Below are 23,761 nucleotides of genomic sequence, written 5' to 3' on the forward strand. Positions count from 1 at the left end.
TTCCCCACATATTCACGGGGATTTGATGGAGGGCGGAATGGTGGCGCAGCGGTAGAGTCGCTGCCTCACAGTGCCAGGGACCCGGGTTCGATCCCGACTACGGGCGCTGTCTGTACGGAGTTTTTACGCTCTCCCCGTGACCTGCGTGGGTTTTCTCCAAGATCTGCGGTTTCCTCCCACACTCCAAAGACAACAGCCAATAGGTGCAGGAGTAGGCCATTCGGCCCTTCGAGCCAGCACCACCATTCAAGATGATCATGGCTGATCATCCCCAATCAGTAACCCGTTCCTCCCTTCTCCCCATATCCCCAAACTCAGCTATCTTTAAGAGCTGTATCCAACTCTCTCTTGAATGCATCCAGAGATGGCATACAGTTTTGTAGGTTAAGTGGTTTGATATAAATGTACTTTTCCCCAAATGTTTGTAAGATAGTGTTAATGTGCAGGGATCGCTGGTCGGAACGGACTCGGTGGAACGAAGGGCCTGTTTCCGCGCTGTTTCTCTAAACTAAACTAATCTAAAATATACCACAGGACAATCTACAATATGTTCAACAGATTGTCAGAATCTAACAAGCCACTCCCCACATGTTCACTAGGATTTATTGTAGAATTGACCATGTGATATCCATGCAGGGGATATGTTCGTCATTTTCAGACAGCAGCTGGGAAATTTTCAGGCTTGGGGATTTTTTTTCACAAAAAAATCAGATGTGTGGAATTAGGAGTAAATTAACTCATTGCCTCGAGTTGGAGCTGGGAAGTCCCAAGCGATGACAAATGAGACGGGATTTGCCTTGGGGTAAGTGATGAATGGAGGTTGGGTACGAGGCCTGTTTTAGTCATTTGTCGATGACTGTGCAGATGTCATTTTTAGGGATAAAAGATGAAAACAGATTCTTTGGCCGACCGGGTCCAATGAGTGGGCAATGTGATTTACGATGCTTCTCTATGCTCAGTTTCATTGTGTCTCTATAAGAAGCACTATGATCATAGTTTAGTTTAGAGATACAGTGCGGAAACAGGCCCTTCGGCCCACCGAGTCCGCACCGTCCGGCGATCCCCGCTCACTGACACTATCCTACGTCACGGGCAGTCACGGTGGCGCAGCGGTAGAGTCGCTGCCTTACAGCGCCGGAGACCCGGGTTCGATCCCGACTACGGGCGTTGTCTGTACGTGGTTTGTACGCTCTTCCCCGTGACCTGCGTGAGTTTTCTCCGAGATCTTCAGTTTCCTCCCACATTCCAAAGATGTAGGGGTTTGTAGGTTAATTGGCTTTGGTAAATGTAAAAATTGTCCCTAGTGGGTGTAGGATAGTGTTAATGTGCGGGGATCGCTGGTCGGCACGGACCCGGTGGGCCGAAGGGCCCGTTTCCGCGCTGTGTCTCTAAACTAATCTAAACACACACAGGGACAATTTACTATTACACCAAGCCAATTAACCGACAATCCTGCCCGTCTTTGGAGTGCGGGAGGAAACCGGAGCACCCGGAGAAAATCCACGCAGGTCACAGGGAGAACGTGCAAACTCCGTACAGACAGTACCCGTAGTCGGTATTGAACATGGATCTTTGGCGCTGTAAGGCCTTCGTAGCAAGAGGATTTGAGTATAGGAGCAAGGAGGTCCTACTGCAGTTGTACAGGGCTCCGGTGACACCACACCTGGAGTATTGCGTGCAGTTTTGGTGTCCTAATTTGAGGAAGGACATTCTTGCTATTGAGGGAGTGCAGCGTAGGTTCATATAATGAAAGAATGTGTCGACTGGGCTTGTATTCACTGAAATTTAGAAGGATGAGAGGGAATCTTATAGAAACTTGTAAAATTCTTAAGGGATTGGACAGGCTAGATGCAGGGAAAATGTTCCCAATGTTGGGGGAGTCCAGAACCAGAGGTCACAGTCTAAGAATAAGGGGTCCATTTAGGACTGAGATGAGAAAATACTTTTTCACCCAGAGAGTTGCGAATGTGTGGAATTCTCTGCCACAGAAGGCAGTGGAGGCCAATTCACTGGATGTTTTCAAGAGAGTTAGATTTAGCTCTTAAGGCTAAGGGAATCAAGGGATATGGGGAAAAAGCAGGAACGGGGTACCCATCCACAATCAGTACCCCGTTCCTGCCTTCTCCCCATACCCCCTGACTCCGCTATCTTTAAGAGCCCTATATAGCTCTCTCTTGAAAGTATCCAGAGAACTGGCTTCCACCGCCCTCTGAGGCAGAGAATTCCACAGACTCCCAACTCACTGTGTGAAAAAGTGATTCCTCATCTCAGTTCCAAATGGCTTACCCCTTATTCGTAAATTTTGTGTGGCCCCTAATTCTGGACTCCCCCAACATCGGGAACATGTTTCCTGCCTCTAGCAAGGTAAAGCCAGCAAAGTCCAGTCAAAGATGGTCCGAGGGTCACCAATGAGGTAGATAGTAGTTCAGGAGCGCTCTCCAGTTGTGTTGGGTTGATATTTATGTCAATTATGAGTATCTATTTATGAAGTGAGTCTTTGAGGGTTTTTTTTTACAGAATTATACAGTAATCGTTGTAGATTCACTTTGAAAAGTTTCAAATGAAATGACATTTTATTTTTACTGGTTCTGAATGCCGCAACCTGAAAATATATGAAAAGAATTACAATAAAAATCCAGACATTCCTTTGGGAAATCCCAGGAGCAGATGTGAAAAAACCTACAGGGGCTGTCCTACTTGGGCGACCTAATCCGCGAGTTCAGACGAGTTTGCCCTCGACTCATACTCGCAGCATGGTCCTAGGAGGTCTTCGTAACTCTCCTGCATGCTCGAGAGTAGTCTCCGCGTACTCGAGGCCTCAGCTAGGTCGCAGCTGTTTTTTAATCAACGTGTTGAAAAATGCCTGCGAGTAAAAAAACGTCGCCATTGAAAAAATCGATACATTTTTTTACTCGTGGGTTTAGTCGAAGTAGGTCGTACTAGGCCGGCATGTTAGTTGTAGGTAATCGAGGATAGTCGAAGGTAGTCGTAGATAGTCTTCAACATAGTCGAAGGGAGGTCGTAGGAGATCTAAGGAGGTCGTCTTCACTCTCCACTATTTGGTGTCCAATTTTCCCAAAGCTAGTTGTAGCTGGTCTTCAACATAGTCGAAGGAGGTCTTCAACATAACATTATTTCAAACTCTCCTAAACTCTTCTAAACTCGCCAATTAGGTTGCCGCAGTGGGACAGCCCCTTGAGATGGTATAAAAATTCAAAACCATTCCGCTCAATACAGCTATAAAGTTTGAAACATCTGAATCATAGAAACATAGAAACATAGAAATTAGGTGCAGGAGTAGGCCATTCGGCCCTTCGAGCCTGCACCGCCATTCAATATGATCATGGCTGATCATCCAACTCAGTATCCCGTACCTGCCTTCTCTCCATACCCTCTGATCCCTTTAGCCACAAGGGCCACATCTAACTCCCTCTTAAATATATCCAATGAACTGGCCTCGACTACACTCTGCGGCAGAGAGTTCCAGAGATTCACCACTCTCTGTGTGAAAAAAGTTCTTCTCATCTCGGTTTTAAAGGATTTCCCCCTTATCCTTAAGCTGTGACCCCTTGTCCTGGACTTCCCCAACATCGGGAGCAATCTTCCTGCATCTAGCCTGTCCAACCACTTAAGAATTTTGTAAGTTTCTATAAGATCCCCTCTCAATCTCCTAAATTCTAGAGAGTATAAACCAAGTCTATCCAGTCTTTCTTCATAAGACAGTCCTGACATCCCAGGAATCAGTCTGGTGAACCTTCTCTGCACTCCCTCTTTGACAATAATGTCCTTCCTCAGATTTGGAGACCAAAATTGTACGCAATACGCCAGGTGTGGTCTCACCAAAACCCTGTACAACTGCAGTAGAACCTCCCTGCTCCTATACTCAAATCATGACACTATCTTCTTTTCTTGCTCAGGTTTGCAGTGTGGAACTCACCATCACAATGCTACTTCTACCCATTCCGTGCTTGCCTTTCACAGTCAGGCATTGTATCCGACAGGCAAGTCTGAAGAAGGGTCCCGACCCGAAATGTCACCCATCCTTCTCCTCCATCTGCAGTTCATCCATGTATTGTCACCTTGTCGTGGTGGAGAAGCTTGTGTGGACCTGAGATCCTGAGAGCGATGCCGTCTGGAGCGATGCTCCTGGTAGGGCCACCCATGGCGGTGAGGTCGAGGGGGGGAGGTCTCTGACAAAGAGCCAATCCAACCAAGACCTCAACGGAGGAACAGGCGGAGGACGATGGCTGACCTAAGTGGACCGTCACAACGGCTGGGAAGGCGGATGAAGGCTGCGGCAGAAAAGGGTCTCCGGTCGTCTTGGACTCCACGCCACTGGATCCCGACCCAGATCTGTCCAGTTCCCTCCCACACACTACAAAGACCTACAGCTTAATTGGTTTCGGTAAAGATTGTAAATTGTCACAAGGATAACATGCAAACTCCACACAGACAGCATTCTAAATTCGAGGTCAGGATCAAACCTGAGTCTCTGGTGCTGTGAGGCAGCAGTTCTGCCAGCTTTGCCACTGGTCACTACTGCCCCCCCACCTGTGTATGCCATCTATTTATTTATTTTATAAATCACAATTTGAACCCATGCTAAATTCAAGGCAACTTCTTCCGGCCTCTCGACACGAAATGTCACCCATTCCTTCTCTCTAGAGATGCTGTCTGTCCCGCTGAGTTACTCCAGCATAATTTAAGATAAATTCAACAATTCTATGTGGATTATTTGCGTGGATTTCAAAGTGACACGCACTAGTCAATAGGTGGCGGTAACCAACAAGACAGGGCGCTAATACAGGAATAACCGAGTCTTTTAAAACTTAGTAGCAACAGAGAAAACATATGTTATCCTCAGAAGTAAATTGGTGGTATTAATTGTTCTGCAATTAAAATTCAAAGGGGATTTATTTCCACGCCATTAATTGCTGGAGTGGATTAGATTTGCCCTCAATATATTTATTTGATGGTTTGCATTCATTTCATGACTTCATGGGGTGGTTACCATCAGGGACTCCACCAACGTTATCCGGGACAGCCCTCTGCTCTCATCGTTACTGGGAATTCACCAGGGGGGAAAGACAGATATTGTACAGGTACTTCCCGCAGGTCTATTCCAAGGAGATTTGGACTCGTCGCCGGCAGTCTGGGAACCGCCCCGATCAATAAATTAGATTGACTTCATTTTTCTTAAACTTCTAAATATTGACATATCACGCGTCGTCAATTGTTTTATTTGGAGTGTGTGTGTGAGTGTGTGTGTGTGTGTGTTAGTGTGAGTGTGTGTGAGTGTGTGTGTGTGTGTGTGTGTGTGTGTTGTGTGTGAGTGTGTATGAGTGTGTGTGTGTGTGTGTGTGAGTGTGTGTGTGTGTTAGTGTGTGTGTGTGTGTGTGTGTGTGTGTGTGTGTGTGTTAGTGTGTGTGCGTGTGTGTGTGTGTGTAGTGTGTGTGTGTGAGTGTGTGTGAGTGTGTGTGTGTGTGTGTGTGTGTGTGTGAGTGTGAGTGTGTGTGTGTGTGTGTGTGTGTGTGTGTGTGTGTGTGTGTGTGTGTGTGTGTGTGTGTGTGTGTGTGTGTGTGTGTGTGTGTGTGTGTGTGTGTGTGTGTGAGTGTGTGTGAGTGTGCGTTAGTGTGAGTGTGTGTAAGTGTGAGTGTGTGTGAGTGTGTGTGTGTGTGGGTGTATGTGTGTGAGTGTGTGTGAGAGAGAGAGGGGATGCAACTACGGGAATTTTGATGCGCTGTATTTCATATACCTTGCTAGATGTAAATACGTTTTATGTACCTTAGCAATTAAGAAAAACAATTATACTTCAGTAACCAGTCTGAAGAAGGGTCTCGACCCGAAACACCCATTCCTCCTCTCCAGAGATCGTGCCTGCCCCGCTAAGTTACTCCAGCATTTAGTGTCTATCTTCGGTGTAAACCAGCATCTGCAGTTCCTTCCTACACACAAGGTTGTTCCCAATCCATACATCGGATCATAACACTCTGACTCTTCAGTTTATATATGGGTGGGGTGTAGATGTGCTTTACTGAGACAACTGGGGTTGTTTTAAGTGAGGAAATGTCGAAACAACGAACTGCAGATGCTGGGTTATACCAAAGATAGACACAAAGTGCAGGAGCAACTCAGCGGGTCAAGCAGCATCTGTGGAGAGCATGGATCTGTGGAGACCATTCTTCATCTATCCATGTTCTCCACAGATGCTGCCTGACCCGCTGAGTTACTCCAGCACTATGTGAAACGCCACCTATCCATGTTCTCCACAGATGCTGCCTGACCCGCTGAGTTACTCCAGCACTCTGTGTCTATTTTTTTTTTTGGTTAAGTCAGATTGTTTTGAATTTCACGTAAAAAAACCCCATCGCGAAACTTCCCTTTGATAAATACGAGGCCACCGAACAAATAATTAAGGCGCTACCTATAGTTGGGGTACGGGTTACTGAGTTGGATGATCAGCCATGATCATATTGAATGGCGGTGCAGGCTCGAAGGGCCGAATGGCCTACTCCTGCACCTATTTTCTATGTTTCTTTGGAACAAAATACCATTTGGTGCTTTATTTCCATCGAGGACAGGTGGATTTGAACTCTTCCCGCGTCGCGAACATTGGGTAGATCTGAACATCTAACTGGTTAAGAAAGAACTGCAGATGCTGGAAAAATCGAAGGTAGACAAAAATGCTGGAGAAACTCAGCGGGTGAGGCAGCATCTATGGAGCGAAGGAACAAGTGACGTTCATATAACGTTCAAAAATAATCCAGCATTGTTGTCTACCATCTAACTGGTTATTCGCGTATGGGTGGGAGTGGGATGTGTTCAAGAAGGAACTGCAGATGCTGGATGTGTTGGCTCGTTCAAGAGTGTTTTATTGTCATATGTTCCTGAACGGAACAATGAGAATTCTTACTTGCAGCAGCACAACAGAATATATAAATAGACACAAAAAGCTGGCTCAGCGGGTCAGACAGCATCTCTGGAGAGAAGGAATGAAAAGGTGACGTTTCTTCAGAAGAAGGGTCTCAACCCGAAACGTCACCTATCCATGTTCTCCACAGATGCTGCCTGACCCGCTGAGTTACTCCAGCACTCTGTGAAACGTCACCTATCCATGTTTTCCACAGATGCTGCCTGACCCGCTGAGTTACTCCAGCACTCTGTGAAACGTCACCTATCCATGTTCCCCAGAGATGCTGCCTGACCCGCTGAGTTATGGTGCAGCAGCATCTATGGAGCGAAGGAAATAGGCAACGTTTCGGCGCCGAAATCCTTATGGAAATAGGCAACGTTTCAGGCCGAAACCCTTCCGGGTTTCGGCCCGAAACGTTGCCTATTTCCTTAGCTCCATAGATGCTGCCTGACCCGCTGAGTTACTCCAGCACTCTGTGAAACGTCACCTATCCATGTTCTCCACAGATGCTGCCTGACCCGCTGAGTTACTCCAGCACTCTGTGTCTATCTTCGGTACAAACCGGCACCTGCAGTTCCTTCCTACACATGTAAACATGGTATTCTGTAAACACCATAACGTCCTTTTCATTTTCTTCCACTTTTAAGTTTTTTTGTGTGTACCATATTGAGTGCCCTGGGTGTTGGCAAACCAATTTGCCTGCGGGGGTGACTAAAGTTTATCGTAAACACCCCCCAAAAAAGTTTTGATATGTTACCGTAACACTTTATTTATCCTAGGAGGGAAATTGGTCTGCCATAAAAACACAAGCTACATGAAAGGTGCATTCAAGTGACGAGTGGGAAGGATTGGGGCAGTGTAAAGATTGGGGGTGGGGTGGGGTAGGAGGGGGGAATCAGTCTCAGTCTACCCTTGTAAATATATGTTTAAAAAAACACCAGACAAATAAATGAACAATTGTGGTGTAATGTTAAAACCAATGTCCCCAATTCCATGTAGTTCAGTTTATTTGGAGTCTGTGGTGTTTCATCGCCTGATTGTTGCAGGGAAGAAGCTGTTTTTGAACCTGGGGGTCACAGTGTTCAGGCTCCTGTACCTTCTTCCCCGATGGTAGGAGCGAGATGAGAGCGTGGCCAGGGTGGTGTGGGTCTCTGATGATGCTGGCTGCCTTTTTGAGGCAGCGCCTGCTGTAGATCCCTTCGATGGTGGAGAGGTCAGTACCTGTGATGGATCTGTGGAATCCAATCATTCCACATTTGGACATGCTGAGCTCAAAACCGCGCAGGTTCCACGTGGACCTTGTGGGATGACAGCTACGTGGAAAAGAGATGACTTTTCCGTTAAAAAAAAAACCTGGAGCATACCGAGAGGCGAATACATATTCACAACAGGTCAGTCATAAGCTGCCAAACATGTCACAGGTGTAGATAGACACAAAATGCTGGATTAACTCCGCGGGACAGGCAACATCTCTGGAGAGAAGGAATGGGTGACGTTTCGGGTCGAGACCCTTCTTTAGACTGAGAGGGTGGAAACGAGAAGGTGAAAGGTGTGAAAACGAGAGATCAAAGGAGATGTGGGTCATGGAACGTGGAGAATGGGCCATTGCAAGCTTGGGGAAGGTGACTAATCCTCCTCTCCAAAGAGATGCTGCCTGACCAGCTGAGTTACTCCAGCATGTTTGCGTTTATCTCCAGTCAATACCAGCATCTGCAGTTCCTTTCGTGCACAGGTTGGTCACAGGTATATTTTGGAAACGTGGACTCGGCGTTTGGAGGGGGAATCCCATTTGGAAAATGCGGGTGTGGGTGGGGAAATGGACTGATCTGTGGCCAACAGAATGCAGTTTGGTCGAGGAGGGGGCGAATTGGATGGATGGAGGCAGGCGAGGGGAGATTTCGACAGTCGGCATTTAATCTTCAATTGTGAAACTTGGTGGGTGGTGATGTTTCGCGGCAGTGTCAGTCGTATGAAAGCGCAGTGGCGGTGGAAGGAAGCAGAGAGAGGCAGAGGGAGGGAGAGAGAGAGAGAGAGAGAAATACTACAAGGAAACGCCATTTCCAACACCCAAATTCATTGTGTGTTGATCAGCTGTTCTGGAGTGGAGACATTGCAGAAAAGATACACGGGGAACGGCCCCCAAAACACATCAAGCCACGATAGCACACCCGAAAAAATTCAAGACACATCCCAAACGCCTTTACACATTTCAATATAACAAATCAGCGAAATAAAAGGGGGGAAAAAGAGATATATTTATATTTGCCAAAATGTCACATCTGCACTGAAAAATCGAGTTGCAAGTTTCACCAGAATGTATCAGTTTCGCCAAAACGGCGCGGTGTGTTTATATGAGTGCAACTAATTCGCCAGGCAGTAGTTAAGGGCGTTATGAGTATGCAGCTTCGCTCTTCCCCTCCACCCCCCGCTACTGGAACTTTAGACTAGGTTTTTATTCCCCCTTCCCCGCCCCCACGCACACAACATCTCGCAGCGAAACATTGCAACTGAACCGATTTGGGGGCGGGATATATATATATAATGGCCCGAATAATTATGTAAAATCAGACAAAAATATATATATATATATATGTGCAAGGAATTTGTCGTGTCCTTCCTTCTGTGGGGAGGGTGGGAAGGGAGGGGCGTGGGGAAGAAAAGTAAAGTTGGGCGTGGGTGCACAGAAAAGAAAATGCACGCATTAACTGGCCAAGGGTAAGTCTTGTTATTAAAAAAATGTGTAACTGCTGCAAAAGGTCAGAAGGAGTTGGCAGCAAAATAATTGGTAACGCATGCGCGGGGATGGGATGCCATATTGGAAAGAGGTTTGCTTTTTAAAAAAAAAAAATCAGCTGAAACTGGCCATGTAACGACGTGGGAGAAACATTTTTTTTTTTTTGCAGTTATAACTTGACGCCGGTAAGTTGTGTCGGCGCGGGTTTGATTTCCTCAGTTGGCCGGCCTTGCGTGTTGCAAGTCTGTGTCAATTTCCACTGCCTTCTGTCGCTGGACTGTGCAACACACACACACACACACACATACACACACACATTAAGCTGGGTTTAACAAAAAATGACGTTCAAAGCAAGTTGTGCGAAGTGTTGCTTGCCTCGCTTCCCCCCGCTCTCTGTACATTTATTAGCTCAGTGTGCCCGGTTTATTTACCGGGGAGGGGGATGAATGAGAATGAGAGGCTTGAAATTCACTACCTTATTCAAAAACACCCATTTCCTGAAATGCACGCGTTTACTTATTCTAGGTTTCCACCCCATATTATATATATATATATATATATATATATGCCATTATCCCACCCCCAAGACTGATAATACTGCTTTCTTTGCTTCTGACCCGCTTTCGGTTTTGATAAGCATTCAGACCTGCCTTTCTCAGTGTTACCAACATACCTCGATAGTTTTAATTGTATAAGATGTCGCAAATATATCTATATGTATATATTTTTTTCCTTTTTGTGTAATGAAGTATTTTCCTAGCTGTGCATCTTGGCAGTATTTTTCTCTCCCCCCACCCCCCCAGGTTACGTGACTGCCTGTATCAATATTGAAACAACCTTGCCAATTTCAATATGGCGGGGAAAGGTGTTTTTTTTTAAAGTGGGAAAAATTCTGAAGGCTTTTTTCACGGGAAAAAACGCAACCGCCTTGACGTTCGACTTTTGCCCGGCGACGTTGAGTGCGTGGAGGGGTATTTTAGTGAACTAGATGATAATTTAAAGCATCGCTATTTCGGTGAAGTTTTTTCTCCCCGAAACCTTTCACTGGCTGAAGAACTATTTTGGCAAAGCACCAAAGCTGGGTCTCTGTGCTTAAGAGGGAGAGAAGGAGAGAGGGGGGGAGGGGGGGTGTTACCCAACATCAGCCTGTGATGAAATCAAAATGAAATACCGTGAAAATATCGACGTTGTGTCATTTGTCCTAAAAATCCGACGCGAACTTCATACCGGAAAGTCAATTATATCTGAGGGGATTAATTAGAATGCATTTTATATCGTGTGTTGCATTACTAATTACGGTGTATTTCAATCTAAACCACTTGTTGGCGATCTAGATTGCATCTTGCGCCTGATATGTAGCAGAATACAATAGCGACCGGAGAGATGTGTAAGGGATTTTTTTTTTTTAATTTAAATAAGGCGGAATAGTTTAGCATTTACTTTGATGCTGCAGTGGGAGAATTCAACAGAGGAGTTTCAGACTATTTTTTTTAAACACACTTCCTGATCATCATTTGTGTGTGTGTATGTGTCAGAAGAGGCATTCTATTTCTGCCATCGCACAAAATTCAGGTAAGATCTTGAAGGATTTTTGCTTTCAATTTAGAATTTTTTTTTTTCAATCTCCCCCCCGAAATTGGGGGAATAAAAATGTGTTTTTTTTTTTAAAAAAAAGGAAAATGTCGGATTTGGGGGAAAAGCAATTGAAATCCACATTTTGTGTGTGTGTTTGTGTTTTGCGCGGTTTTTCCTCTATTTGAGGGTAGGATTAGCGGGCAGGGAGTGGGGATTTCTCGGGTGGGAGAAAAAAAAAAGCAACAGCGAGCAGATGCATTTTTAGCGTCGGTAATCAATATGCCGATATATTCTGTGAAAGCGCGCATGGCAAGGTTGTAGCCCTGCTTCTAATCAGATACATGGGTGGGTGTAGTGTGTGTGTGAGTGTCACTGCACGCTGCAATTGTTAATGACACAAGGCACAATTACAAATCAAGATTTCACCCTTGCCCCCTCTAATATAAAAGCGGGCTCGGCTTTTTTTTGCAGCAGCAGCAGCAATGAGTCCGTCCTCGTGGTTTGACGCCATGCGCATGTTGCAAGCTGGAAGATGTGTGCTTCCTATCGCCGCTACCCATCTGGGTCCTAAAGACCGCCAGTTGCTTCACTCTGTATAACATTGATTGAGGACCAATTCAGGAATTGTGTTTGCATCAATCGAGACCCTTCATCAGTGAATTGGCCTCCACTGACTTCTGTGTCAGAGGATTCCACAGATTCACAACTCTCTGGGTGAATAAAATATGGTATTATATAATATATATATATACTATATTATAATTTCAGCTTATTGTCATGTTGACTAAGGTACAGCGAAAAGCTTTTGTTGCCCATTAGTTGGAATCAGTCCTGGGGCGCACATTCAGTGCACTTGGGGTGCCTGGTCACCAGTAATGTTTCCCCTTTGCCCGAGTTTACTGGAGGTGCCTCTTATTTCGTGTTTCTGGTTGATTAGTTTAGCTGGTCACAGTGTTTCTTTTCGATATATGATACAATATGAGCCATGATCATATTGAATGGCGGTGCAGGCTCGAAGGGCCGAATGGCCTACTCCTGCACCTAGTTTCTATGTTTACCAAAAAAAGTGCTGGAGTAACTCAGCGGGTCAGGCAGAATCTGTGGTGAACATGGATAGGTGACGTTTCACAGAGTGCTGGAGTAACTCAGTGGGTCAGGCAGCATCTGTGGAGAACATGGATAGGTGACGTTTCACAGAGTGCTGGAGTAACTCAGCGGGTGCAGCAGCATCTATGGAGCTAAGGAAATAGGCAACGTTTCGAGTCGAAACCCTTCCGGGTTTCGGCCCGCAACGTTGCCTATTTCCAGAAGACGTTTTTCGGCCAGTAAAACGTTGCCTATTTCCTTCGCTCCATAGATGCTGCTGCACCATAACTCAACAGGCCAGGCAGCATCTGTGGAGAACATGGATAGGTGACGTTTCACAGAGTGCTGGAGTAACTCAGCGGGTCAGGCAGCATCTCTGAGAAACATGGATAAGAAACAATATGGGTTGAGATCTTTTTCAGACAGAGATGTCCGGGATAATCTGCGAAGATTACCGTTCTTTTACAATAACAAGGAACTGCAGATGCTGGTTTATACCAAGAACTATAAAAACATAAACAGGTATGCAAAATTTTTATCATTCGTTTTGTCAAATAAGTCATTATCAGTCTGAAGAAGGGTTCTGACTTATCCATGTCCTCCAGAGATGCTGCCTGTCCCCGCTGAGTTACTCCAGCACTTTGTGTCTTTTTTCTTGTAAAGCAACACCTGCAGTTCCTTGTTTTCTAAATGATTTTATGTATTGGTTAGCAGATGGAGACCGACATTGTCATTTTGAACTGTCAGTTTGAAAAGTCGGGCATTGTACCTGCTTGCATAATACTGTGTTTCAAGTCATTGACCAAAGCAGTGGATATATTTAAGGCAGAGATTGATAGATTCTTGATTAGTACGGGTGTCAGAGGTTATGGGGAGAAGGCAGGAGAATGGGTTTAGGAGGGAGAGATAGATTGAATGGCGGAGTAGACTTGATGGGCCGAATGGCCTACTTCTACTCCTATTCCTTAAGAACTTATAACCTTATGAGCTTATGATTGTGACAATCAGTGGGTAGGCTGCCTGCCTGTCCCGCTGAGTTTCTCCAGCATTTTGGCCAGTAGGGGAATAGATAACTAGAGGACATGGGTATAAGGTGAAGAGGGAATGATTTAATGGGAACCTGAGGGGTAACTTTTTCACACAAAGGTTGGTGGGTGTATGGAACGAGCTGCCGGAGGAGGTTGTTGATGCAAGGTCTATCGCAACGTTTAAGAAACATTTAGACAGGTACATGGATAGGACGGGTTTAGAGGGATATGGGCCAAATCAAAGGTAGACAAAAATGCTGGAGAAACTCAGAGGGTGAGGCAGCATCTATGGAGCGAAGGAATAGGTGACGTTTCGGGTCGAGACCCTTCTTCACCCCAGCGGTGTGAACATTGACTTCTCCAACTTCAGGTAGTCCCTGCTTTCTCCCTCTTTCCCTACCCTTCCCAGCTCTCCCACAGCCCACTGTCTCCGCCTCTTCCTCCCGCCCCTCACCTCCACATCAGTCTGAAGAAGGGTCTCGACTCGAAACGAAGGATTAGGTGACGTTTCGGGTCGAGACCTGGAGAGCATCTATGGAGCGAAGGAATAGGCGACGTTTCGGGTCGAGACCCTTCCGGGTCTCGACCCGAAACGTCACCTATTCCTTCGCTCCATAGATGCTGCCTCACCCGCTGAGTTTCTCCAGCATTTATATCTACCTTGTGTAAACCTGGTCGTTTTGTAGTGAGGGCCATTTGGAGTAAGCTGGAGTAACTCAGCGGGACAGGCAGCATCTCTGGAGAGAAGGAATGGGTGACGTTTCGGGTCGAGACCCTTCATCAGTGAGTTGGCCTCCACTGACTTCTGTGTCAGAGGATTCCACAGATTCACAACTCTCTGTGTGAATAAAATATGGTATTATATAATATATGTGTATATATATATGTGTGTGTATATATGTATATATATATATAATAATTTCAGCTTATTGTCATGTTGACTAAGGTACAGCGAAAAGCTTTTGTTGCCCATTAGTTGGAATCAGTCCTGTGATTCATGAAAGTTTGCAAAAACTATCAGTTATAAGTCGACACAAAGTGCCGAATAAGTTACTCCAGCACTCTGTGTCTTTTTTTTTGTAAACCAGCATCTGCAGTTAAAAGTACTCGTTTTGTCTGCAATTAAAAGTAGATTTTTTTACATGCGGCTTCTGAGATGTGCAAGTTATAAACATAGAAATATAGAAAATAGGTGCAGGAGTAGAGGCCATTCGGCCCTTCGAGCCTGCACCGTCATTCATTATGATCATGGCTGATCATCCAACTCAGTATCACATACCTGCCTTCTCTCCATACCCCCTGATCCCCTTTAGCCACAAGGGCCACATCTAACCCCCTCTTAAATATAGCCAATGACTATATGGCCTCAACTACCTTCTGTGGCAGAGAATTCCAGAGATTCACCACTCTCTGTGTGAAAAATGTTTTTCTCATCTAGGTCCTAAAAGACTTCCCCCTTGTCCTTAAACTGTGACCCCTTGTTCTGGACTTCCCCAACATCGGGAACAATCTTTCTGCATCTAGCCTGTCCAACCCTTTAAGAATTTTGTAGGTTTCTATAAGATCCTCCCCTCAATCTTCTAAATTCTAGGAAGGCAATCGTAATAGAGAATCAAGAGTTTTATTGTCCCGTGCCTGGAAATGTGACAATGAAATTCTTACTGGCAGCAGCACATCTTGGTATGTAAACGTAGTAGATACCATTTAAAAAAAAAAAAAAAAACTATAAAAAGAACTTCAAATAAAAAAACATTATAGTGCAATAACAATAACAGTGGCAAATCCCTCGTGTAATCAAGGCAGTTTGTGGTTTAGTTGGTGTTTGTGGTGTTCAAGAGCCTGATGGTTGTTGGGAAGAAGCTGGTCTGGAACATGACCTGGTCTGGAACCTGGACCAGCATCTTTCCATCAGCCATGAGTTCTCCCGAGTTTGCCCTGATTCGAACTCGGAGATTTACGGTAATGGCCGCTCGTCGGTACTCGGGGCTCTCGTGGACATTTTTCATGTTGAAAAATCTTCACGAGTCTTCCCGTGCTTGCCTGCCGTTAGTGAGTCTTCACGAGTACCTGCCGTTAGCGCTAAGAGACGTCCCCGAGCTCCGACGTACCCGCTACGTTCATTCTCCGTGCTTACCATGAGTTTGATTTTTTTTTAAAACTCGGGAGAGCTCTTGGAATGAACTCGTACCGTGGGACAGGGATTTAACCCCCTGGTTCTGGACTCCGCCAACATGGGTAACATTTTTCGTGTCGAAGCTTGTAGTTTATCCCTGAGGACATAAGGAGGGGAAATAACAACTTGCTTGTGGGGGGGGAATGGCCTGAACGATGTGAGGATATTTGAGGGTGAGGTGATTTTACGGATGATCAGTGCTTTGTCTTTGCAAATTGCTTCATTATTGAATCAAGGATAGATTACATTTATACTTCTTCATGAAATTAAGTCAATTGCCGCAGACGTCTGAAGAAATGTTTTTTGACAAAAGCTCAGAAGTTCTATATTGGTGGAAATATTTGATTGTTGCTAAATTTAAGATGTGTGAAAAGGAAAAAAGTAGAACATCAAAATAATTTATTTCTGGCATTTTAGCCACTTATTTCGCGAGGACTAGAAGACAAAAACAGGGATGTAATGCTGAGCCTCTAATAAGGCGCTGGTCAGGCTGCATTGGGAATATTGTGAGCTGTTTTGGGCCCCATATCTGAGGAAGGATGTGCTTGCCGGCTCTGGAGAAGGTCCAGAGGAGATTTACGAGAATGATCCCAGGAATGAGTGGGTTAACCTGTGATGAGCGTTTGACGGCACTGGGCCTGTACTCGCTGGAGTTTAGAAGGATGAGGGGGGGGACTTCATTGAAACTTGCCGAATAGTGAAAGGCCTGGATAGAGTGGATGTGGAGAGGATGTTTCCACTAGTGGGAGAGTCTAGGACCAGAGGTCACAGCCTCAGAATTAAAGAACTTCCTTTAAGAAGGAGATGAGGAGGAATTTATTTAGTCAGAGGGTGGTGAATCTGTGGGGTTCATTGCCACAGACGGCTGTGGAGGCCACAAGTCAATGGATATTTTTAAGGCAGAGATAGATAGATTCTTGATTAGTACGGGTGTCAGGGGTTATGGGGAGAAAGCAGGAGAATGGGGTTAGGAGGGAGAGATAGATCAGCCATGATTGAATGGCGGAGTGGACTTGATGGGCTGAATGGCTTAATTCTGCTCCTATCACTTATGACCTTATGAAGAATCACTGCAGGCTACCCTTGGTGTGGAGCAGCTGGTTTGATTTCTCTGCTTATTGTGCATGATTCAAAGGGAAACGTAAAGAAAGCCAAAGACACTTAATTATACATTTTTTAATTACATTATCATCTACTTGGAAAGTTTGCTTTTCAATTTGTATTGCGAAGCAGTATTTACATTTTATTACTGAATCCAGGGACAATATCAATTGTTGGTGATGAAATAATTACAGTACACATTTACAATATCAAGTTAACTGCGCGCTTTTATTTAAATGATGTGAATTTCCATAGAACATGGAAAAGTACAGCACAGGAACAGGCCCTTCAGCCCACATTGTCTGTGGCAAGCATGATGCTAAAATGTAGTGATCTGCCCTGCCTGTGCATAATCCATATCGTTCCATTCTCTGCATAGTTTACTGTGCCTATATAAAAGCCTCAGAGGGCGGTGGAGGTGGGTTCTCTGGATGCTTTCAAGAGAGAGCCAGATAGGACTCTTAAAGTTAGCGGAGTCAGTGGATATGGGGAGAAGGCAGGAACGGGGTACTGATTGGGGATGATCAGCCATGATCACATTGAATGGCGGTGCTGGCTCGAAGGGCCGAATGGCCTCCTTCTGCACCTATTGTCTATTGTCTACTAAACACCACTATCATAACTGCCTCCACTGCGGCACGGTGGTGCAGCGGTAGAGTTGCTGCCTCACAGCGTCAGAGACCAGGGTTCAATCCCGACGACAGGTGCTGTCTGTACGGAGTTTGTACGTTCTTCCCCGTGTCCTGCGTGGGTTTTTTCTGAGATAGACAACAGGTGCAGGAGTAGGCCGTTCGGCCCTTCGAACCAGCAGGACCATTCAATGTGATCGTGGCAGATCATCCCAAATCAGTACCCCATTCTTGCCTTCCCTCCATATCCCCTGACTCCGCTATTCCTAAGAGCTCTATCTAACTCTCTCTTGAAAGTATCCAGAGAACCGGCCTCTACCGCCACTCCACTAGCAACTCTTTGTGTGTGGGGAAAAGTCAAAAGATCTTTGGTATCCACCCACACTCCAAAGACTTTGATACTATTCTTATAACAAATGTAAAGCCCTTTGGCCAACGAGAGTTGTTTTTTAAATGTGCTCTATAAATAAATGTGACTTGACTTGACTTACAGGTCTGTAGGTTGTTTGGCTTGGTGCAAATGTAAATTGTCCAGAGTGTGTGTTTAATACAGATAGTGTTTAAGAAGGAACTGTGCAGATGCTGGAAAATCGAAGGTAGACAAAAGTGCTGGAGAAACTCAGCGGGTGCAGCAGCATCTATGGAGCGAAGGAAATAGGCAACGTTTCGGGACGAAACCCTTTGGGTTTCGACCCGAAACGTTACCTATTTCCTTTGGGTTTCGTCCCAAGACGTTGCCTATTTCCTTCGCTCCATATATAACCATATAACCATATAACAATTACAGCACGGAAACAGGCCCATCTCGTCTAGTCCGTGCCGAACAAAATAATCTCCCCTAGTCCCATATACCTGCGCTCAGACCATAACCCTCCATTCCCTTCCCATCCATATAACTATCCAATTTATTTTTAAATGATAAAAACGAACCTGCCTCCACCACCTTCACTGGAAGCTCATTCCACAAGCTACCACTCTCTGAGTAAAGAAGTTCCCCATCATGTTACCCCTAAACTTCAGTCCCTTAATTATCATGTCATGTCCCCTTGTTTGAATCTTCCCTACTCTCAGTGGGAAAAGCTTTTCCACGTCAACTCTGTCTATCCCTCTCATCATTTTAAAGACCTCTATCAAGTCCCCCCTTAACCTTCTGCGCTCCAAAGAATAAAGCCCTAACTTGACCTTTCTCTGTAACTTAGTTGCTGAAACCCAGGCAACATTCTAGTAAATCTCCTCTGTACTCTCTCTATTTTGTTGACATCCTTCCTATAATTAGGCGACCAAAATTGTACACCATACTCCAGAATTGGCCTCACCAATGCCTTGTACAATTTTAACATTACATCCCAACTTCTATACTCGTATGATGCCAAAATATAGTGATCTGCCCTGCCTGTGCATAATCCATATCGTTCCATTCTCTGCATAGATTACTGTGCCTATATAAAAGCTTCAGAGGGTGGTGGAGGTGGGTTCTCTGGATGCTTTCAAGAGAGAGCTAGACACGACTCTTAAAGTTAGCGGAGTCAGGGGATATGGGGAGAAGGCAGGAACGGGGTACTGATTGTGGATGATCAGCCATGATCACATTGAATGGCGGTGCTGGCTCGAAGGGCCGAATGGCCTACTCCTGCATCTATTGTCTATTAAACACCACTATCATAACTGCCTCCACCGCGGCACGGTGGCGCAGCGGTAGAGTTGCTGCCTCACAGCGTCAGAGACCAGGGTTCAATCCCGACGACGGGTGCTGTCTGTACGGAGTTTGCACGTTCTTCCCCGTGTCCTGCGTGGGTTTTTTCTGAGATAGACAATAGGTGCAGGAGTAGGCCGTTCGGCCCTTCGAGCCAGCACCGCCATTCAATGTGATCATGGAAGATCAGCCCTAACTTGTTCAACCTTTCTCTGTAACTTAGTTGCTGAAACCCAGGCAACATTCTAGTAAATCTCCTCTGTACTCTCTCTATTTATATGCTGCTGCAGCCGCTGAGTTTCTCCAGCACTTTTGTCTACCAGTAGGATACTATTAGTGTGCGGTGATCGCTGGCCAGTGCGGACTCGGTGGGCCGAAGGGCCTGTTTCCGTGCTGTTTCTCTAAACTAAACTGCACAAACCGAGGTACATTGAAAAGTTTTTGTTGCGGGCTAACCAGTCAGTGGAAAGACAATACATGATTACAATCGAGCCGTCCACAGTGTACAGATGCACGATAAGGGGAATAACCTGAATGACATTTAGCGCCTGACCTGCTAAGTGTTTATCCTACTCAAGATTCCATCATCTGCAGTCTCCCGTGTCTCCATTATATCAGTTATCGATTTAAATTTATCAACAGAATTACAATATACAATATTTTTATTACATGTCATTTGAACCTCAGTGAGGCTCAAACGAAACTCTGTTTCCACAGCCATACAAACAAAGACAGTTCCTACAAGACACACACACAATTCAAGTTACACAAACAATCATCACAGTGAGTCTCCTCCTTACTGTGATGGAAGACAAAAGTCTTTTTTTTTTTTTTTTAAGTAAAATAATAGATTTTTAGTACAGTTCCTGACTTGGGGAAGTCCAGGACAAGGGGTCACAGCTTAAGGATAAGGGGGAAATCCTTTAAAACCGAGATGAGAAGAACTTTTTTCACACAGAGAGTGGTGAATCTCTGGAACTCTGCCACAGAGGGTAGTCGAGGCCACAGTTCATTGGCTATATTTAAGAGGGAGTTAGATGTGGCCCTTATGGCTAAGGGGATCAGAGGGTATGGAGAGAAGGCAGGTACGGGATACTGAGTTGGATGATCAGCCATGATCATATTGAATGGCGGTGCAGGCTCGAAGGGCCGAATGTCCTCTACTCCTGCACCTAATTTTTATGTTTCTATGCAGTAATTCTGAGAGTAAGGAAATTAATATATCGATGACAATTGTATCAGTAACTTGGAAGATTGTTATAACTGTGATAGCTATCACTCCATCTGGGAAGAAAATGTAGCTTCCTTTTTATTTTCACATATGTTGACAATATGTGGACAATGTGTAAAAAACATATCTTATAGTTACAGGAGAGATCCATGCTACGCCAATCACCTTGGTAAACATATATGCGCCCAATTTTGATAATCCTCAATTTTTTAATAAAATCCTGAATATAATCGCAGAATTTAACTGCCAAAAGACTTCAACTGTGCTTTAGATCCGTACTTAGCTCTAAAATACTATGAAATCTAAAACTAGTGAACTCTTAAATACATATATAAAAATACAAATATAGCAGACGTCTGGAGGATCGCGAATCCGACTGGAAGGGAATACTCGTTTTATTCAATGGTACACAAAACATACTCGCGTATAGACTACTTCTTAGTGGATACAAAACTAATCCCTTATACTAAGAACTCTAAATATCACACCAATACGATTTCAGATAACTTTCGCTCTAAAATTAGAAGGAAAGTCTACGAACAAATCGTTCTGGAGGTTTAACTCGCAAATTTTGTAAAAGACAAGGTATATCTGAAGCACAATTTGTACCAATTTATGCTTGGGAGCTCGCTGTTTAGTTTAGTTTAGAGATACAGCGCGGAAACAGGCCCTTCGGCCCACTGAGTCCGCACCGACCAGCGATCCCCGCACATCAACACTATCCTACACACACTAGGGACAATTTCCATTTGTCCCAAGCCAATTAACCTGCAAACCTGTACGTCTTGGGAGTGTGGGAGGAATCCGGAGCGCCCCAGAGAAAACCCACACAGGTCACGGGGAGAACGTACAAACTACGTACAGACGGTGCCCGTGGTCAGGATCGAACCTGGGTCTCTGGCGCCGTGAGGCAGCAACTCTACCACTGCGCCACCGTGCCACCCGTTGATATTATGGGCAAAAGATAATCCCCATCAACGTTATTCTCTTATCACATTTAAGAAAAAACTGCAGATGCTGGGAAAATCGAAGGTAGACAAAAATGCTGGAGGAACTCAGCGGGTGAGGCAGCATCTATGGAGCGAAGGAAATAGGTGACGTTTCGGTTCTCGACCCTTCTTCAGACTAGCGGGGGGGCGGGAAGAAGCAGATTCAATGTGCTGTGGGAGAGCTGGGAAGGAGAGGGGAAAGAGGGAGAAAGCAGGGACTACCTGAAATTGGAGAAGTCAATGTTCATACCGCTGGGGTGTAAACTACCCTCCCCTTCCCAACTCTCCCACAGCCCTGTCTTCCTTTCTTCTTCCCCTCCCCCACATCAGTCTGAATAAGGGTCTTGACCCGAAACGTCACCTATTCCTTCGGTCCACAGATGCTGCCTCACCCGCTGAGTTCCTCCAGCATTTTTGTCCACCTACCCTTATCATGTATCTGTACACTGTAAATGTATCGATTGTAATCATGTATTGTCTTTCCGCTGACTGGTTAGCGCGCATCAAAGAGCTTTTCACTGTACCTCGGTACACGTGATAATAAACTGACCCAAGTACAGTTTGCTGCAATTTATGTTTGGAAACTAATTATTGATTTTGATTCAAATTTTTATCTGGGCTCCGACTCCAAAATTAGTCGCTACAGAGCTATGAAATATGGAGATAACCAATTATTTACATTTTGGAGAGCGATTGGAACATTGCGTGATAGCAGGAGACCAAATAGATAACATATTAATTTACCTTCTCTAGTGTTCCGTCTGTTTTCTTTGGATTTAAGTCATTTTATAGACAATAGACAATAGGTGCAGGAGTAGGCCATTCGGCCCTTCGAGCCAGCACCGCCATTCAATATGATCATGGCTGATCATCCCCAATCAGTACCCCGTTCCTGCCTTCTCCCCATATCCCCTGACTCCGCTATCTTTAAGAGCCCCATCTAGCTCTCTCTTGATTTTAACTTCCACCAGCATTTGCTTTTTATCCTTTTTGTTTTCTTTGTTGAAGGATGTTTCTTCTGCGTTTCCAAAGAACAGGAACATATGGCAGAATAAATTGCAAGATAGATTTTATTGAAGATAGCCAGATGGAAATGGGCTTGAGCAATTCTCAATTTTCCCAACATAGCACCTATGGATTTTGTTATAAAACCAATTTTCCGCAGATCTGCAGTACTTTACTTCATTTAGTTCAGGGATACAGTGCGGAAACAGGCCCTTCGGCCCACCGACTACGTGCTGTCCTGCGATCACCCGCATATTACCGCTATCAGCTGCTCCATTCTCTCAGCATATGACAGTCCCGCCTACCCCGGGAATTAGCCTTGTAAACCTACGCTGCACTCCCTCAATAGCAAGAATGGCCTTCCTCAAATTAGGGGACCAAAACTGCACACAATACTCCAGGTGTGGTCTCACTAGGGCTCTGTACAACTGCAGAAGGACCTCTTTGCTCCTATATTCGATTCCTCTTGTTATAAAGGCCAACATGCCATACTTACTTTCATAGACAGTTTGATTTTGTTCCTGATTGTGCCAACATTTTCTTTTCTTTCACAGAGGCTGTTTGCGCACCATGAACTAAAGCGGAGATGGTCGAATGCCTCACCTAGATTTTGTCATCCTTGGAACTAGAAAACAACCCTTAATGTCAAGTATGCAAGAGCCAACATCTCTGTTTTCGGAGAAGACACAAAGCCCAGGCAATTTAAATGGACAACAGTATGACTCAGGTACAAAACCTGTCTTGGTATTAATTAAAACCCCCTGAATGGGAAGGTTACAGTTGTGTACAGTTTTGGTCTCCTAATTTGAGGAAGGACATCTTTGTGATTGAGGCAGTGCAGCATAGGTTCACGAGATTGATCCCTGGGATGGCGGGACTGTCATATGAGGAAAGATTTAAAAGACTAGGCTTCTATTCACTGGAGTTTAGAAGGATGAGGGGTGGGGGGGGATATCTTATAGAAACGTATAAAATTATAAAAAATTATACAAGCTAGATGCAGGAAAAATGTTCCCACAGTCTTAGAATAAAGGGGAGGTCATTTAAGACTGAGGTGAGAAAAAAACTTTTTCATCCAGAGAGTTGTGAATTTATGGAATTCCCTGCCACAGAGGGCAGTGGAGGCCAAATCACTAGATGGATTTAAGAGAGAGTTAGATAGAGCTCTCGGGGCTAGTGGAGTCAAGGGATATGGGGAGAAGGCAGGCACGGGTTATTGATTGGGGATGATCAGCCATGATCACAACGAATGGCGGTGCTGGCTCGAAGGGCCGAATGGCCTCCTCGTGCACCTATTTTCTATGTTTCTATGTTATAGAGTGATACAATGTTGCGGTGCTGGCTCTTCGGCCCAACTTGCCCACATCGACCAGCATGTCCCATCTACACTAGTCCAACCTGCCGGCGTTTGGCCCGTATCCATTTGCCATAGAGGGAGTACAGAGAAGGTTCACCAGACTGATTCCTGGGATGACGGGACTTTCATATGAAGAAAGACTGGATAGACTCGGCTTGTACTCGCTAGAAGTTAGAAGATTGAGGGGGGGATCTTATAGAAACTTACAAAATTCTTAAGGGGTTGGATAGGCTAGATGCAGGAAGAT

General features: G+C 45.1%; 1 protein-coding gene across 5 annotated transcripts in view; it reads left to right on the forward strand.

Moving 5' to 3' along the window:
• The first annotated feature begins 9,546 nt into the window (after positions 1 to 9,546).
• sfmbt2 (Scm like with four mbt domains 2) overlaps positions 9,547 to 23,761 on the forward strand; it is a 98,454-nt gene continuing 84,239 nt past the window's right edge. For 2 of the 5 annotated variants that reach the window (XM_055653445.1, XM_055653450.1), the window contains exons 1-2: positions 9,686 to 9,832; positions 22,712 to 22,884. In XM_055653445.1, the coding sequence (XP_055509420.1) occupies positions 22,752 to 22,884 (133 nt within the window). In that variant the 5' untranslated portion in view covers positions 9,686 to 9,832; positions 22,712 to 22,751. Of the gene's footprint in view, positions 9,629 to 9,685; positions 9,833 to 10,519; positions 11,220 to 11,702; positions 11,937 to 22,711; positions 22,885 to 23,761 lie in introns of those variants that run through there. The other 3 variants (XM_055653448.1, XM_055653447.1, XM_055653449.1) reach the window with 3 other exon arrangements.

The sequence above is a fragment of the Leucoraja erinacea genome, chromosome 22 (genome assembly GCF_028641065.1).
Source record: "Leucoraja erinacea ecotype New England chromosome 22, Leri_hhj_1, whole genome shotgun sequence".
Taxonomy (NCBI): Eukaryota; Metazoa; Chordata; class Chondrichthyes; order Rajiformes; family Rajidae; genus Leucoraja; species Leucoraja erinaceus.